At 43.0% G+C, this 16,567-nt stretch overlaps 1 protein-coding gene across 1 annotated transcript in view; it reads left to right on the forward strand.

Annotated features, from left to right (window-relative positions):
- Galm (galactose mutarotase) overlaps window positions 1–16,567 on the forward strand; it is a 53,696-nt gene continuing 37,129 nt past the window's right edge. The window contains exons 1-3 of the mRNA XM_070025408.1: window positions 1–251; window positions 7,971–8,125; window positions 13,075–13,281. Of these exons, the coding sequence (XP_069881509.1) occupies window positions 62–251; window positions 7,971–8,125; window positions 13,075–13,281 (552 nt within the window). The 5' untranslated portion in view covers window positions 1–61. The remainder of the gene's footprint in view (window positions 252–7,970; window positions 8,126–13,074; window positions 13,282–16,567) is intronic.

Here is a 16,567-nt window from a genome sequence, read left to right on the forward strand (position 1 = left end):
GTCCTCCCGCGGCCGCTGGAACTGCAGGCACCGGCGCTGCGGCGCTCCGTCCCCGCGCACCATGGTGTCGGTGACCAGGACGGCGTTTGGAGAGCTGCCGTCGGGGGCAGGGCCCGTGGAGAAGTTCCGGCTGCAGTCAGATCTGCTCAAAGTGGACCTCATCTCCTGGGGCTGCACCATCACAGCCCTGGAGGTCCCAGACAGGCAGGGGAAAGCTTCCGACGTGGTGCTCGGCTTCGCCGAGTTGGCAGGTGGGTCGCCCGGGGCTGCCAGCGACCTTCACCCCCGGCCGGATCCTGCCGGACGAGGCGGGGCAGAGCTCCTGAGCTGGGGCTCGTCCACCTTGAAAGCGCAGCGGATTCGGCTGACAGGTTGTGTGGCGATCCAGAGCGCGGAGGGCTGGGGCTGGGAGGGGAAATTCGGAACACAGAGCTGTCCGACTTGGCCTCCGGTTGCCCGTTCAGGTCTTGCCCGGCTGAGACAGAATTCCAGCCAGCGCTGCCGGGCGACCTTTGAACTGCTGGCCACGGTGGGCGTGGCTTTCCCTAGCGCGCTCTCAGTGGGAAAGCCAAAGACCTGCGTCTCCTACTTCCCTTTTCTCTTTAGATTCTCTTTGAGGCCTAGTTGGCTCGGAAATACTCCCGCTGTGTAAGGTGTGTAAGTTCTGAAGAGAGCTGGGCAACTTTGGTCAATGAGAGAACAGTGCCTAGTGTATAGTTGCTCTGCCAGGAAAGAGGTCTCCTAACCAGATGGGCTGTGTGTGTGTGTGTACTGGAGCTTGGAGCTTGAACTCAGGGTGTGTGTGTGTGTGTGTGAACTGGACTTGGAGCTTGAACTCAGGGTGTGTGTGTGTGTGTGTGTGTGTGTGTGTGTGTGTGTGTGTGTGTGTGTGTGTGTGTGTGGTGTGTGAACTGGAGCTTGGAGCTTGAACTCAGGGCCTTCCTCATTTCATTGGCTTTTTCCATTCCAAATTCTACCACTTGAGCCACCCTCTACTTCCGGCTTTCTACTGGTGATTGGATCTGAGCCTCAAAGACTTTTCTGCCACGGCTGGCTTTGAACCACAATCCTCAGATCTTAGCTTCCATCGGGCTTAGAACTTTTACCTCATCCTATCCTTAGGCAATTAGAATTATGGATTCATGCATTTAAAAACTGATAATTCAGGGGCTGGGAAGGTGGCTCAGTGGTAGAGCACTTGCCTTGCATGCATGAGGCCCTGGATTCGATTCCTCAGCACCACATAAGCAAAAAGAAAAAAGCTGGAAGTGGCGCTGTGGCTCAAGTGGTAGAGCACTATCCTGGAGCTGAAGAGCTGAGGGACAGCGCCCAAGCCCAGAGTTCAGGCCCCACGACCGGATCAAAAAAACAAACAAAAAAAACAACTGATAATTCAGTGGACTCATTCAGTAAAACACAAGGTTCACCTGTGCACCTATGTGGAGCTTGCTGTTCATCTGTAGAGACAATTTTTAACCCAATAATTATAATTACAGTTTGTCTATCATATTACCAGTTGGCATTATAGTATAACTACACAGAAAATGAGGTCTGAAAGACAGTTGTTCAGGGGTTGGGTTGGGACAAATTTTATGTGAGGTTTGAGGTTTTCTTTGTGGTGTGGCTTTCTGCCTATATGGTTCTTTAGATGTTTAACTTGGCTCATGGTTTGGGGTCAACAGACACACTATGAGAGTTATGCGCTCTCCCCCCACCCTCCTTGGGGAAAAATTTGTTCTCAATCTGCTTAGCAAAATTCCCTGTGAGAATATTGCTGAGGAACCTATTCCTTGTCTCCGGATCTTTGTCTGCTCTGGAGCCCCCACAGATTAGGTGGGAGAAGAAAGTATTGAAGAGGCTGGTTCAGGAAACTGACTGGTGGGCTGAAGGTGTGAGAACCTGGAGAACAACTCCACCTGCCTCCAGCCAGAAGGGCAGGAGGGCAGGCACGTGAAGAAAGGGAAATCTTTGGAATCATTTGGCCTAATTATTCACCTCTGCCTCTTCTTGGACAAGACATGATTGGATTCGTACAAAATTGCTCAGCGGAGTTAAAGGTGAATTGGTTGTATGGCCTACAATTCCAGAGCCAGTGAGAGAAGTGGAGATGATAAAGAGTGTGGGTACCTTCTTCCCTTCTCTGCCTCATCACCATCTCCTCTACAAAGACACCTCACTATGGACCTAACATCTAAATGAAATGTGAGCCTAGAAGACATAGCATCAGGCAAGCAGCAGTTTCGTGAAAGGCATGAGGGTGCCATTTGTAGAAGTGTCCACTGTCCAAGGCATTCACACAGTCAGTAACCTATGAATATGGGAACCTTGGAGGAGTCTCGGTAAAAGAAACATCCTTTAGATATTTCTGTAGAAAAGGCATTAGCTCCCTTTGATTACAATGATCTAGTTGTTCTCTTATTGCCAACCTACCTTGGATTTTCTTATCAGAAAGTATCCTAGCTTCACACAATGCCAGGTCAAGTCAAAGCATTTCATGTATTCTTTTTGGTGTTGGATCAGGATGGACATTTTTTATTCATCGATCATAAATTAGATAATCGAGTTACCGTAAATGGGAAGAAAGCTAATTTTTTTTCTTTATTTTGTTTTTGGACAATGTCACCCCTACTCTTGCTCGAAGAAATCTATTTCAAAAGAGAAGAGAGGAAAGTGCCCTCAGAATATTAAGTAACATTTTCTAATATGTTCGGGTATCTTTGAGATTATTCTTAGTGAACCCTATTTCCCTTTTGAAGGCCCTGTATAAGATTTTTATAGACAACTTTAATATTGGTAACAAAGACTTCACACGTGTCATAACAGGAACATATTTTCTCCACTAGGAGAGTATGCAATGGCTCTTTGCTAATATTCTGATTAATTCTAGTGTGTGAAAATCCATATTAAGGGATTGGAGGTGTGGCTCACTTGGTAGAGCACTAGCCCTGAATGAAAGTGGCCACAAATACCAAGTTTCAGACCAAGAGAAAAAGAAAAGAAAAACCATATTAACACAGGCCCTGGTGGCTCATTTCTGTAATTCTAGCTACACAGGAGACCAAGGCCTAAGGATCATAGTTCAAAGCCTGCTGGAGCAGGAAAATCCATGAAACTTTTTTTTTCTTTTTTGTCTATCATGTGGCTCAAGTGGTAGAGTGCTAGCCTTGAGCTGAAGAGCTGAGGGACAGGGCCCAGGCCCAGAGTTCAGGCCCCACGACTGACAGAAAAAAAAAAGCTAAAGGACAAAGCCTAGGCCCTGAGTTCAAGCCCCAGTACTAGCACACACACACACACACACACATGCACACGCACATCCATATTAAGAAATTAGAACAGTATTTGGCTGTCCTTAAGAAAGTTCCATAGGTATAGGAAGGAGACTTCATTTTCATTGTATATTCTTTTTAAATGTCTGATTACATAAGCATATATAAACCAATGAAGTAAATAACATGAAGTAATAAGATTTGACAAGAAAAGGATTACCTTGTCCCCAAAATGTTTCTGAGTTAGGAGGAAGTGCTAAAGATAACTCCATGGTCCTTTTGTTACTGCTGGCTTGGATGTGAACAATCTTGTTTCCCAGGTAGATTACATACACTGCTTGGAAAATAGCCATAACTGGAGGTCAGAATGGTTCCATTTCTCCCTTGGAAAATGAATTCTTCTATAGCATTCTAAAGGAGGAAATTACAACCTGCGGGGGGGGGGGGGGGAACAGTAATGCCTCCTGTGCGTTTTTCCTACTTTAAAAGTGTTTTTCATCTGTGTGACCGTCTTATACTTATTTGGACTGCTTTCAACACCTGTGATGAAAATATTTACTTATGAGCCACAGGTATAAACAATCAATCCATGCAGTCAGTGAGACTACTTCTCTTTCATTTTTCTTCCCAATTATTATCAAATACCAGCTATTACTGCCATGAGAACCATTATGGAAAGAATAAATTAATGTTTTAAGGCTGGGATATAACTCAGTGGTAGAACATTTGCCTAGCAAGTGTGAGCTCCTGGATTAGATCCTTAACACCACCATAGATAGATACATAGATAGATGCATGCATGCATACATACATACATACATACATACAGCAGTGCTTTTAGAAAACTTGAGTTAAGAGCAGGGCACTGGTGCCTTGTACCTGTAGCCCTAGCTACTCAGGAGGCTGAGATCTGAGGATTGAGATTCAAAGCCAGCCTGGGCAGGAAAGTCTTTGAGACTCTTATTTCCAATTAACCACCAAAGAACTAGAAGTGGAGCTGTAGCTCAAAGTGCTAGAGTGCTAGCCTTGAGCAGAAAAGTTCAGGGATCATGCCCAAGCCCTGACCAAAAAAAAAAAAAAACTTAAGAAGAAGAGTTGCAACCTAGTATTGTAAATGCCTAAGTGTGACCTTGGGGGAACATTGAAATTTCTGGCTTCAATCTCTGCTTTGTCTCTTCCCCAACTCACCACTCCAGCCTCCTTCATCGCCTCTCTAAGGCCTTGTACTTGCTAGGCAAATACAAATGGATTGTGATGGTTAAATATCCTAGGGATTATGATACGTATCTGACCATATCTGAACACAAATGTGATGTCTCTAGAGAGAGCAATTGATCTATTTTCTTCCCTTTGTCTCCAAATATCTTCTTTTTTTATTTTACTTTGTTTACTTTGTATAAAATGATGTAATTCATCTAGGAGAGCCAGCCAGCATTACAAAAATATATAAAATATATGATCCAGGTACTGGTGGCCCAAGCTTGGGATCCGAGCTGCTTGGGAGATAGAAGTCAGGAGGATCCCAGTTTAAGGCTAGGCTGAGATGGAGTTCATGAGACTCCATCTCAACCAACAACTGGGCATACTGGCATACACCTGTTAATCCACCTTCATAGGAGACTGAGATTAGGAAAACTGAGGTTCCAAGTTAGTCTAGGCAAAAATGTTCACAACCCCTACCTCAATAGAAAGAGGTGGGTCTGGCGCCAAGCGCCGGGCCGCGCAAAAAAAAATAAAAATAAATAAAATAAAAAAATAGAAAGAGGTGGGCACAGTGGCATGTGCCAGCCTATCATCCCAGCTAAAGCAGGAAATGTTAAATAGGAAACTCACAGTCCAGGCCAGTGGACACTACACTAACGTGGATCCTGCATCCAGCCTAAGCGTAAATGGATGAGTTCCTAGGTCACATAAAACTATGATCAAATAAGTTTGTTATGCATGGCTTTTGTTAACCTAGCTTTTGTTATAGAGTATCAATGGTGGGCAGGAAAGATAGCACTCTTTTTTTTCTGTCTGCAAAGCAGTCATTTATCCCCATGGGACTCTTTTTGGTTAACCAGTATGCAGGGTTTTAAAGCCACAACTTCACCAAAAGAGGAGGTGGGGAGAAAGGAGGAAGCTGGCAGAGATCAGCCAGCCTGTGCCTGAAGATGGTAGGAAGGTCAGTCAACCAGGATGCCTTATGCTTACCAAGCTGGCCATCCATAGTGTTTGTGAATTCACATCACTCAACCAACCACAGAACAAGAATATTTGAGGGGAAATTTACTAAATTTATACTAAGTATGTTTAGGCTTTTTTCTTGTCATTCCTAAATCATGCAGTGTATTATATAGTATTTATATTGTACTAGGTATTACATACAATATACAGAAAAGTTAAAGTATTGTGGAAGGATATGTGTGGGTAATATGTAAATGCTACACTATTTTATATGAGGAACTTGAACATCTGGAGATTTGGATGTTGTGATTAAAAGGAAGTCCCCAGGGATAGTGAGGGATGACAGGTTCCTAATGAGATGCTTAAGGCCATAGACTCAGAGCCAGGCATGGTGGCACAAACCTGTAATCTCAGCACTCAGGAGGCCCAAGCAGGAGGACAGCGTGTTCCAGATCAGTCTGAGCTGCGTAGTGAAACCTTATCTCAAGAAAACAAACGTAGACTCAGGTCTGTGATCAGGTCTACATCCATGTCTACCACCAACTAGTGTTTCGGAGCCAGTTGCTTAACTTTTCTGTCTTCAGTTTTTGCATTTGTACAATGGGGTGATACTCATATCTACCTTGGAGAAATGTTCTGAAGGTTAAAATAAGTAAATGCAGAGCTCTTAGAAACTAACTGGGGCTTAGGAAGTGCCCTGTAATTGTTAGCTGTGGTAATAGTCAAAAACAGGACTGTATGGCATCAAAAATTGGCAAGGAATGAACCAGTCAGTGAATCTAGAAGTAAATTATTAATACTTAACCTATGCCCAACCAGTTGAGTAATGAGAGCCTGTGACTATAATTGGCCTAATTGATTTGATGTCCATGAGAGCCTCTCCAGCTGTTCAAAGGCTCAATTATTATATTTGAATTATATTTTCTTCCAATCCAAAGTAGATATGGTAGATACCTAGGACAGTGTTTTAAAAATCAGACTATGAAGCAGCATTTTTAAAAATACATGTACGCAATATATCAGACAAGGGGTTAACATCCTGTATATACAGGGAACTCAAGAAACTAATCCTTCCCAAACCTATCAAACCAATTACTAAATGGGCAAGGGAACTAAAGAGGGACTTCTCAGATGAAGAAATAAAAATGGCAAAGAAACACATGAGGAAATGTTCATCATCCCTGGTGGTGAAGGAAATGCAAATAAAGACAACCCTGAGATACCACCTTACCCCAGTCAGAATGTCCCACATCCTCAAGTCAGCCAACGACAAATGCTGGAGGGAATGTGGAGAAAGAGGAACCCTATTACACTGCTGGTGGGAATGTATACTTATACAACCACTTTGGAAAGCAGTCTGGAGGGTCCTTAGAAAGCTAAAGATTGACCTCCCTTACGACCCAGTCATACCACTTCTAGGCATCTACCCTGAACAACAGGAACCAATATACAAGGACACGTGCATCTCCATGTTTATTGCAGCACTGTTCACAATAGCTAGGATATGGAAACAACCCAGATGCCCCACCACAGATGAATGGATCCAAAAATTGTGGTATCTATACACAATGGAATATTATGCAGCCATTAGAGATGACAAAATAATGGCATTTGCAGGGAAATGGATGGAGCTAGAAGGAATCATGTTGACCGAGGTAAGCCAAGAACAAAGAGACAAACGATACATGGTCTCCCTGATAAGTGGATGTTAAATCCAAAATGTTAGGTGATACGACAAAATTAACAGGACTTAAGAAACAAAGAACTTCCACTCATCTGGTCGAACCACTACTAAATATCCCCATGCTGCTGATCACATGTATGGTGTATATGTGTACAGCGTTATATGTTATAGACTATAATAGACAATTTGCTCCAGAAAAGTTAGAATGAACTTGTGACTTTAAATGAGCATCATTATTCCACAATACTGTGAAATTTGGGAAATTATGTAATCACTTAATCACAATTTAAAAAAAAAAAAGAACCTCGGGGAAGATAGGGAGGAAAGGGATGGTAGGGGGAAAACAATGGAGGGGGTAACAATGCTCAATAGGAAGTGTACTCATTGCCTTGCTCATGTAACTGTAACCCTCTGTATAGTATCTTTACAATAAAAAATTAAAAAAAAAAAAGAAAGAAAAGCAGAAGTGACACTATGACTCAAAGGTAGAATGCTAACCTTAAGCTGAAAAGCTCAAGGACAGCATCCTAGGCCCTGAGTTCAAGCCCCAGGACCAGCAAAAAAAAAAAAGGGGGGGGAGGGAAGGAAATCAGTATTAGCAGTGGTTCTTGTTAATGATGAGATTAAATGGGATTTAATTTCTTTGTGGTTTATAAAATTTTTTTAAATGTTCATAGTGAACATGAATTACTTCTGGCAAAGGGAAAGGTCGTGTGCACAAGGACTGCTTTTCTGTGCTATACACAACTTCGACGTTCTCACAGCTTCCTTCAGAAGAGGGCAAGAGCAGCAGTGTGAGCCTACCCGCTGTTTTTTCCAATTCTAAAAGCGCTGGCATCCCCTGCCCATTGCAGGATACCTCCAGAAGCAGCCCTACTTTGGAGCAGTGGTTGGGAGGGTGGCCAACCGGATTGCTAAAGGAACATTCACCTTGGATGGAAAGGAATATCGCCTGGCCATTAACAGAGAGCCCAACAGTCTGCACGGAGGACTCAGAGGATTTGACAAGGTGAGTGGAGGCATTGGACAGAGTCCATAGACTTGCCAAAGTACCTTCAAACATGTCTGTTTGCTAGGCACAATCCTAGGCTGTGGAACACACCTCTGGTAGGGTGAACCAGGAAAGAGGCTTCTCCCACCTTCAGGGAGGCAGACTTGGATGACATCTATTCTCATGGTTTGTTTTCATTTTCGTTTTTGTGCTGGTACTGGGACTTGAACTCAGGGCCAAAGTGCTCTATCATAGCTTTTCCACTCAAAGCTGGCATTCTACCACTTGTACCATTACTCTACTTTTTTTTTTTTTACTATAAGCTTTTTGCTTAATTAGAGACAAGAATCTCACAGGGGCTGGGGATGGGGCTTAGTGGTAGAGTGCTTTCCTAGCATGCATGAAGCCCAGGGTTCAATTCCTCAGTACCATATAAACAGAAAAAGCCGGAAGTGGCACTGTGGCTCAGATGGTAGAGTGCTAGCTCTAAGCAAAAGAAGCTCAGGGACAGTGCCCAGGCCCTGAATTCAAGACCCAGGACTGGCAAAAAAGAAAGAAAGAAAAAAATCTCACAGAGTTTACTGCCCAGATGGGCTTCAAACTGCTATTCTCACATCTCAGCCTTCTCAGTAGCTGGGATTACAGGCATGTGCTACTGTTTGTCCCATGGTTTTCTAACTCATCTACTATCATAGGCAGAGAAGCCTTGAATGAAAGAATGGTCATCCTGACTTAGAAAAGACAGGGAGCCAGGCACGGTGGCTCGCGCCTATAATCCTAACTACTTAGGAGGCTGAAATCTGAGGATCAGGGTTCAAAGCCAGCCCAGGAAGGAAAGTCCATGAGACACTTATCTCCAATAAACCAGTAGAAACTGGAAGTGGCATTGTGGCTCAAGCAGTAAAGCGCTCGCCTTGAGCTGAAGAGTGCAGGGACAGTACCCAAGCCCAGAGTTCAAGCCCCATGACCAACCAAAAAAGAAAAAAAAGAAAAGGAAAAAGGTTGAGATTAGGAAGTTGAAGAAGTGTGCATTTAGGGTCATTCCTACCAATGACAACAGAAATATTCACATATATCCTCTCTTATCCTTACTAGAGGCATGCATTAGCAATAAATGAGCAATCTAAGGTTCTACAAAGGCCACACATTTCTGAAGTGGGACAGCCAGGCCAGCTTGGCCCTAAACCCATCCCTATACTGTAATTGCTATTGACCTCCAAGGCTGCCATGGGTGCCCGTGATTGTTGGAACCCAGAACCCATTACAAACCTCTTCCCATGCAGCTTGGCACCACACCCAGGCCTACCCTTCCACTGCCGTGCTATGTATCTCACAGTTACCTCAGGTTCTTCCCAGTTCCCCCTTCCTAAATACACGCTTCCATTACTTCCACTTTCTGTAGATCATCAGGCCAAGAAAGCAAATGAATCAAATCTGTCTTCTGGCTGAGATCAGAAGCCTGGCCTCCTGCCTCCAGACCCCTCAGGAGTCTGTATTAACCCAGGCACAACTCTCTAACTAATTTCATTTCAAGCTGTGAGGGAGAAAACATCAGAGATAACTTTCCTATACGTTCTAGCACTACCTGATTTGCTAGATTAGAGCTACCAGAGGCAGGAACTTGTGGGCAGGCCCACAGTTTCTTCTTTTCAGTCTGTGGCCACTTCTCCCGTTGAAGGCAGATGGATGTTCTGTTTTCTACTCACCCAGTAGGTGAGGAACCAGACTATCCTGTCGGTTCCTCTTCCTCAGTGAGGAACTTCTCGCACCATGGAAAGCAAAAGGCCGAGGAAGTATCCTGGCTGCCTGTTATTAGATTGAAGAATCTCTAGAACATGCCATGAGAAACCCTCAGCCTGAGCAATTTGGTTCTGGGTGGAGCCAACTGTCCCACTGTGGTATTTTCTGTGATCTTCTTTCCTGTGGGTTCTCTTTGTGAACACAATGAAATAATAAACATTTCTATTTGTTCATTATTACAATTGACTATATAGATTTGGTAACCTATGATTGCACAAGGTAATTTACCTCACAGTGCTAGAGGCCAGGAAGCCCAAGAGCATGATGCAGGCTTCTGGTGAGAGACTGTGCTGCTTTGTAACATAGCAGAGAGCAATACGAAGCAAGGGTCTCGGGTCTTCTTTTCTTCTAAAGCCATTAATACCATCCCAGGGAGGTCTTGACTTCATGAACTGCCAAAAGTCCCATCTTCAAATACCATTACTATGAATTTATTAAGTTTCCAGTACATGAACTTTTGAGGGACATAATCCATACCAAGTGAGCCCCTTCTGGAAACCAGGGAGCATCATAGACTAGAAATTCCTGAGGCCCACAGTGGAGTGAGGGAGATGGACTCATACACTGGTAACTATGATAGGTGAGCTGCACAAACATAGATGTGAACAGTGTGCCATGGGGGTATGTGTAAATAAATGAATAGCCCTGGAGGAGAATTGCTCTGGGAGAATAGTTAACATTTTATTCCATTCATGGATATTGGAGAGAATGGCTATGCAGCAACCTAGAGACTAGACAAAAAAATATTTGAATGGAAAAGATTTTATTTTTATGGAGGCACTAAAATTTTTTGAGTAATAAGGTATTTTTAATTTTTTTTTAATTTTTAATTTTTGCCAGTGTTAGAGTTTGAAGTCAGGACCTTGTGTATACCTGGCTGGTGCTCTTATCGCTTGTGTTACACCTCCAGCCAGACTTTTGCTAGTTTATTGGAGATGGAATCCTGCAGATTTTTCTGCCTGGCTGATTTCAAACTGCTGTCCTCTGGTATCACCCTCTTGAGTAGCTAGGATTACAGGCCTAAGCCCCTGGCTCCTAGCTTGAGTAAATAAGTTTTGATATAATAACAGCATCAGATGAACTTTGTTTTATGTTTTATTTAATCTCAACAAACAATGAACAATTTAGTTGGAGGCATGTGTATTTCTTTTTATACCACACATTGTTTGTCTGTTTGTTTTTTAAGATGAGAGTCGAGTAATCTGACAGGACTAGAAATGCTACAAGAAAATCTAGAGATGGGAAATTTCCAGAGATTTGGAAACTATATTATCAAGAAAAATCCTTCATATGACATTTTATTTCAGATATCAAAGTCCTAAAACTTTCCATTTGGGGAACTATTTTTTCTTTTCATTTTTTAAAATTTCACATTTAAAGACATCCTGTGTTAAGTATCTTTGAGGTTCAACATTTCTAAGAGACAATTAGGGTATAAAATTAATTTTTTACTAAGCTCAGTGAAGTGTTTCAAGTGCCAGCTGCTTTCACTGTGAAGGAAGGCAGACACTCCATTCCTGCTGGGCCAATGCAGCATCCATCAAAGTAGTCTGCCAGCGGGGCTCGTAGGTCTATTCCTCTAACCCAGGACCTTTCTCTATTTAGAATGACAGTTTGGCTTCAGCTCTACTGTTGACTATGAATATCTGAGATATTGACTCAGTAGCAGAGTACTTGCTGATCATGCTCAAGGACCTGAGTTCATCCCCAATGGAGAGAGAAGGGAGGGAAAGAGAAAGGGAGGGAAAAGAATATAGCAATCTGAATAAAACTTTTACTGAAACTAAGATATGGAACAGACAGCCAGACTTGAGTTTGAATCCTAGTGCTGTCACAAATTTCGTGGATGAATTTAAACAAAAATATGTGAAAGTATAATAAGCTTCTATCCCATTCCTCCAGGATGAGGGAAGTGGAAATAGTAAGTTAACTCCTCTGAACTCAATTTGCTCACCTACAGAATGGGGTAATAATGCCAGTTGGAGCTCTATGAAATTGTCAGTGTTCAACTGTTTTGACCTATGAAGATGATCATTTCATTTGGTTCAAACAAACTTTACTGACAAGGTGATTTATGTCCAAGACCATGTGAGGACAATGAACCTACTTTAGGTCTGCTCTGAGAAAGATAAGATATTCCCTGTGAAGCTTCTAGCCAGTTGTCTCACTTGACAAACACTGATTTTCCCTTTTCTAGAAGTGTGGTCTTAGGGCCTCTAGGACAAAGCTGAGAGAAGCCATTGTGAACTCAGGATTCTTACATAAAGAGGAGCTTGGAGTGTTTTTGACAAATGTTTGTGTAGGGGTTGAGGGGAATAGCTCAGTGATAGCGTGCTTGCCTACTATATGGGTCCTGGGTTTGATCCCTAGCACCAAAATAAACAGCCAGGTACTGGTGGCTCACACCTGTAATCCTAGCAACTCAGGAGGATAAGATATGAGGATCACAGTTCAAAGCCAGCCCAGCAGGAAAGTCCATGAGACTTTTATCTCAAATCAGCCAGAAAAAAAAGGAAGTGGAGAGAGATGTTGCTCAAGTGCTAGCCTTGAATAAAAGGATCCCAGGCCTGAGTTCAAGCTCCAGGACTAGCACACACACAAAAGAGAGAGACAAGAGGAAAAAACTGTGCATGCATGCATGCATACGTACACACATACGTACATACATATACATACATACCATGCATATTAGGGGACATGAGTGTAAAAAATAAAGCCAAGCACTGCTGGCTCACTCCTATAATCCTGGCTACTTAGGAGGCTGAGATCTAAGGATTGCAGTTCAAAGCCAGTCCAGGCAGGAAAGTCTATGAGATTCTTATCTCCAATAAACTACTCAGAAAAAGCTAGACATGGTGCTCAAGTGATAGAGCACTAGTGTTCAACACAAAGAAGCTCAGACAGTGCATAGGCCCTAGGTTCAAGCCCCAGGACCAGCCAAAACTAAACAAAAACAACAAAAAGAACGTAAGGAATGAAAGTAACTAAAAAAAATTTTTTTTCTCCAAAGTCACTTGCCTGTATAAGATAAAGTTTTTAGATTGGAAAAAATTCAGACTATTAGTCAATCATTTCCCTTTCTGGAATCAGTTGTCTTTCAATATTGAAGTGTGGCATTTAGCTTGGAATTGGAGTGACGAATGCTCATTGGGCACACTTTGTTTTAGGTCCTGTGGACTCCTCAGGTGCTGTCAAATGGGGTTCAGTTCTCCCGCATCAGTCCAGATGGTGAGGAAGGCTATCCTGGCGAGTTAAAAGTCTGGGTGACATATACCCTGGATGGTGGGGAGCTGGTGATCAACTACAGAGCACAGACCAGTCATACCACACCAGTCAATCTGACCAACCATTCTTATTTCAACCTGGCAGGCCAGGTAAGTGAGCCTGTTTCTTCTCTCCTAATGTAATTGACTGGCTTTGTGGATGATGGACCCAGTATGGTGACGGGCTTATCCCCAGGGTCATGAAAATGGCTCAATAGAGGATCTGGATTATAATAAATATACAAGAAATGAAAACTGTACAGGAAGGTGGCATGAATACATGGTGCTGCTAGAAAAAATGACTTTCCTATATGCTTCAGATAAGTAATTATTTCAAGAACTCTCTTTCCTCTGATTACAAAGTATGCCTACACCTGCTTCCCTTCATGTATTCCTACTCTCTCTCAATTACTGCCATTCAAAGTGTCTTCCACCCTTACATCTTTGGAAATGTGCTTGCCTAGCACCTTTCAATAATGCTCTCAAAAGGTGAGATGTGACTGGGAATGTGGCTCAGTGGTAGAGTGCTTGCCTAGCATGCATGAAGCTCTGGGTTCGATTCCTAAGTGCTACATAAACAGAAAAAGCTGGAAGTGGCTCTGCAGCTCAAGTGGTAGAGTGCTAGCTTTAAGTAAAAGCAGCTCAGGGACAGTGCCCAGGCCCTGAGTTCAAGCCCCAAGACTGGCACAAAAAAATGCAATGCCTATGTGTATCTGATCAGATAAAATAATATTTATTGAAATGAACTCCAGGAAATGGGAACAAGAGGATTTTTTTTCTTTGTTGCCGTTTTTGTGTTCTTTTGGGGGGGGGGTATTGTTTGTTAATTTGTCTGTCTTTGGGAGTGTGAAGGGGGAACACAGAAATGGAGGAACAAAGGGTGATCAAATGCAGCACTGGCAATCACTAGACACTATGTTGAAAACCAACTATACAATTTGTGGGTGGATGTGGGAGGGAGAAATTAGGAGAGAACAAGGGAAGGGGTGTAAGGGGTGTACTCTTTACCTGACTTATGCAACTGTAACCCCTTTGTACCTCACCTTCATAATAACAATAAAAATAATAATAATGCTATCAAGGTGTGTGTGTGCTCCCACTGAGCAGCCCACCAGCTCCTCCTCGGGCTTCTGGTAGCCAGTACTAACTTGTACAGTAGGTGACAGTGGAAAGAGCACTGTACCTGAATCTAGAAGAGCTGTAGCTGGTTATACCTGTTCCAAGCCTGTAATCCTACCTGCTCAGGAGGCTGAGATCTGAGGATCATGATTTGAAGCCATCCTGGGCAGAAAAGTCCATGAGACTCTTATCTCCAGTTAATCAGCAAAAAATAAGATGTAGAGATGTGGCTCAAGGAGTAGAGCAAGAGCACTGAAGTGAAAAAGCTAAGCAAGAACATGAGGCCCTAAGTTCAAGATCCAGTATTGGCAGAAAAATAAATAAATAAATAAATAAATAAATAATAAATAAGTAGAAGAGCTGAGATTTTTGGATTAGTAGATGAGTTCTCTCAACTCCACAATAATAGGTATTATTTATCAGCCACTGTTAGAAGTACTTTACGAAGGTATTAATAAAAGCATTAAAAGAAGCCAAGACAGGGATAAACCTCAATGAAAGAGCCTTTAAAATGTCTACCTAAGGGTGACAGAGAGTCACTGACAACTTCGGTGATCCCCTCTAAGTCATTTTATTCCCTCTTAATGGGAACCTTAGTTGGTTGAGGAGGTTCTCACATGAGACATTGAAAAGCTCAGCCAGGGCTGGGAATGTGGCTTAGCAGTAGGGTGCTTGCCTAGCATGCATGAATCCCTGGGTTCAGTTCCTCAGTGCCATGTAAACAGAAAAAGCCAGAAGTGGCACTGTGGCTTAAGTGTGGTAGAGTACTAGCCTTGAGAAAAAAGAAGCTCAGGGACACTGCTCAAGCCCTGAGTTCAAGGCCCCCTCAAAAAAAAAAGAAAAGAAAGAACAGGCTCAATCAAACTCTGAGGGTTTTATCTTTATCACTCCCTCTGCGTGTTTTTCCTTCTTTTTCTGTGTGTGTGGTGACAGTAGTGGAGCTTGAACTCAGGACCCAGGCCTTAACTCTTTTCACTCAAGGCTGGCATTCTACCACAGGAGGCACAGCTGTACTTCCAGATTTTTAGTGATTAACTAGAGATAAGAATCTCACAGACTTCTCTACCTGGGCTGGCCTCACACCTCAGTCCTCAGACCTCAGCCCCCTAAGTAGCTAGGATTACAGACTACAGATGTGAACCACCGGTACCAGGCACTTCCACCTTTTCAGAAGGACTCTGCGTTGTCCACATTACTTGAGTCACTCTGGCATAATTTACTACAAGACAATATTTACATATTATCTTGCATTTTTACCATTTTGGGGGGTTGGTGCTGATCAGCTGATCTTTTTCTGTTATTTTCTCAAATAACAACTCATTGGTTCTTATGTAATTTCCAAACTTACCCCTTTAAAAATAAGAATTGCAAGCTGGGCACCAGTGGCTCATGCCTATAATCCTAGCTACTCAGGAGGCTGAGATTTGAGGATTGCAGCTGAAAGCCAGCCTGGGCAGGAAAGTCTGTGAGACTCTCATCTCCAATAAACCACCAGAAAACTGGAAATGGTGGTATGGTTCAAGTGGTAGAGCACTCGCCTTGAGGTGAAGAGCGGAGGTGCCAGAAGTGGCACTGTGGCTCAAGTAGTAAGAATGCTCTATTGAGCTGAAGAGTTCAGCGCGCGGGCCCAGAGTTCAAGTCCTACAACTGAAGGAAAAAAAAAGTGAGGGTTAAAAAAGAAGAATTGTAGATCTTTCCTTGCTTGTTATTCTTTAGGAACATTCATCATTCTTTTACCAATCTTAAAACAAATTAGGTCAGGTATGATGGCCTATGCCTTTAATCTCAGTACTCCATAGACTGAAGTAGAAGGATTGAAAGGAAGTTTGAAGTCAGCCTGGACTAGAGACATGGGACCTTAACTAGAAAAAAAAAATACCCAAAACACCACCATATGAAGCTCTACTTTTAAAATTAAGTTTACAGAGAAATGATGAGAATAGCTGGGAAGATGGCTCAGTGGTAGAGCACTTGCCTTGCATGCAAGAGGCCCTGGTTTGATTCCTCAGCACCACATACACAGAAAAAGCCAGAAGTGGCACTGTGGCTCAAGTGGTAGGGCGCTCACCTTGAGCTGAAGAGCTGAGGGACAGCACCCAGACCCAGAGTTCAGGCCTCACGACCGACAAAAAAGAAAAAAAGTAGTCCATTTGTCATGAATTTGACAAAATTCATAAGATTTACTGCAATTTTGTTGTTGTTTTTCCAGTCCTGGGGCTTGAGTCACTTGAGCCACAGCACCACTTCTGGCTTTTTCTGTTTATGTGGTACTGAGGAA

Source organism: Dipodomys merriami, unplaced genomic scaffold (genome assembly GCF_024711535.1).
Source record: "Dipodomys merriami isolate MVZ:Mamm:240054 unplaced genomic scaffold, mDipMer1.0.p SCAF_17, whole genome shotgun sequence".
In the NCBI taxonomy this organism is placed as follows: domain Eukaryota; kingdom Metazoa; phylum Chordata; class Mammalia; order Rodentia; family Heteromyidae; genus Dipodomys; species Dipodomys merriami.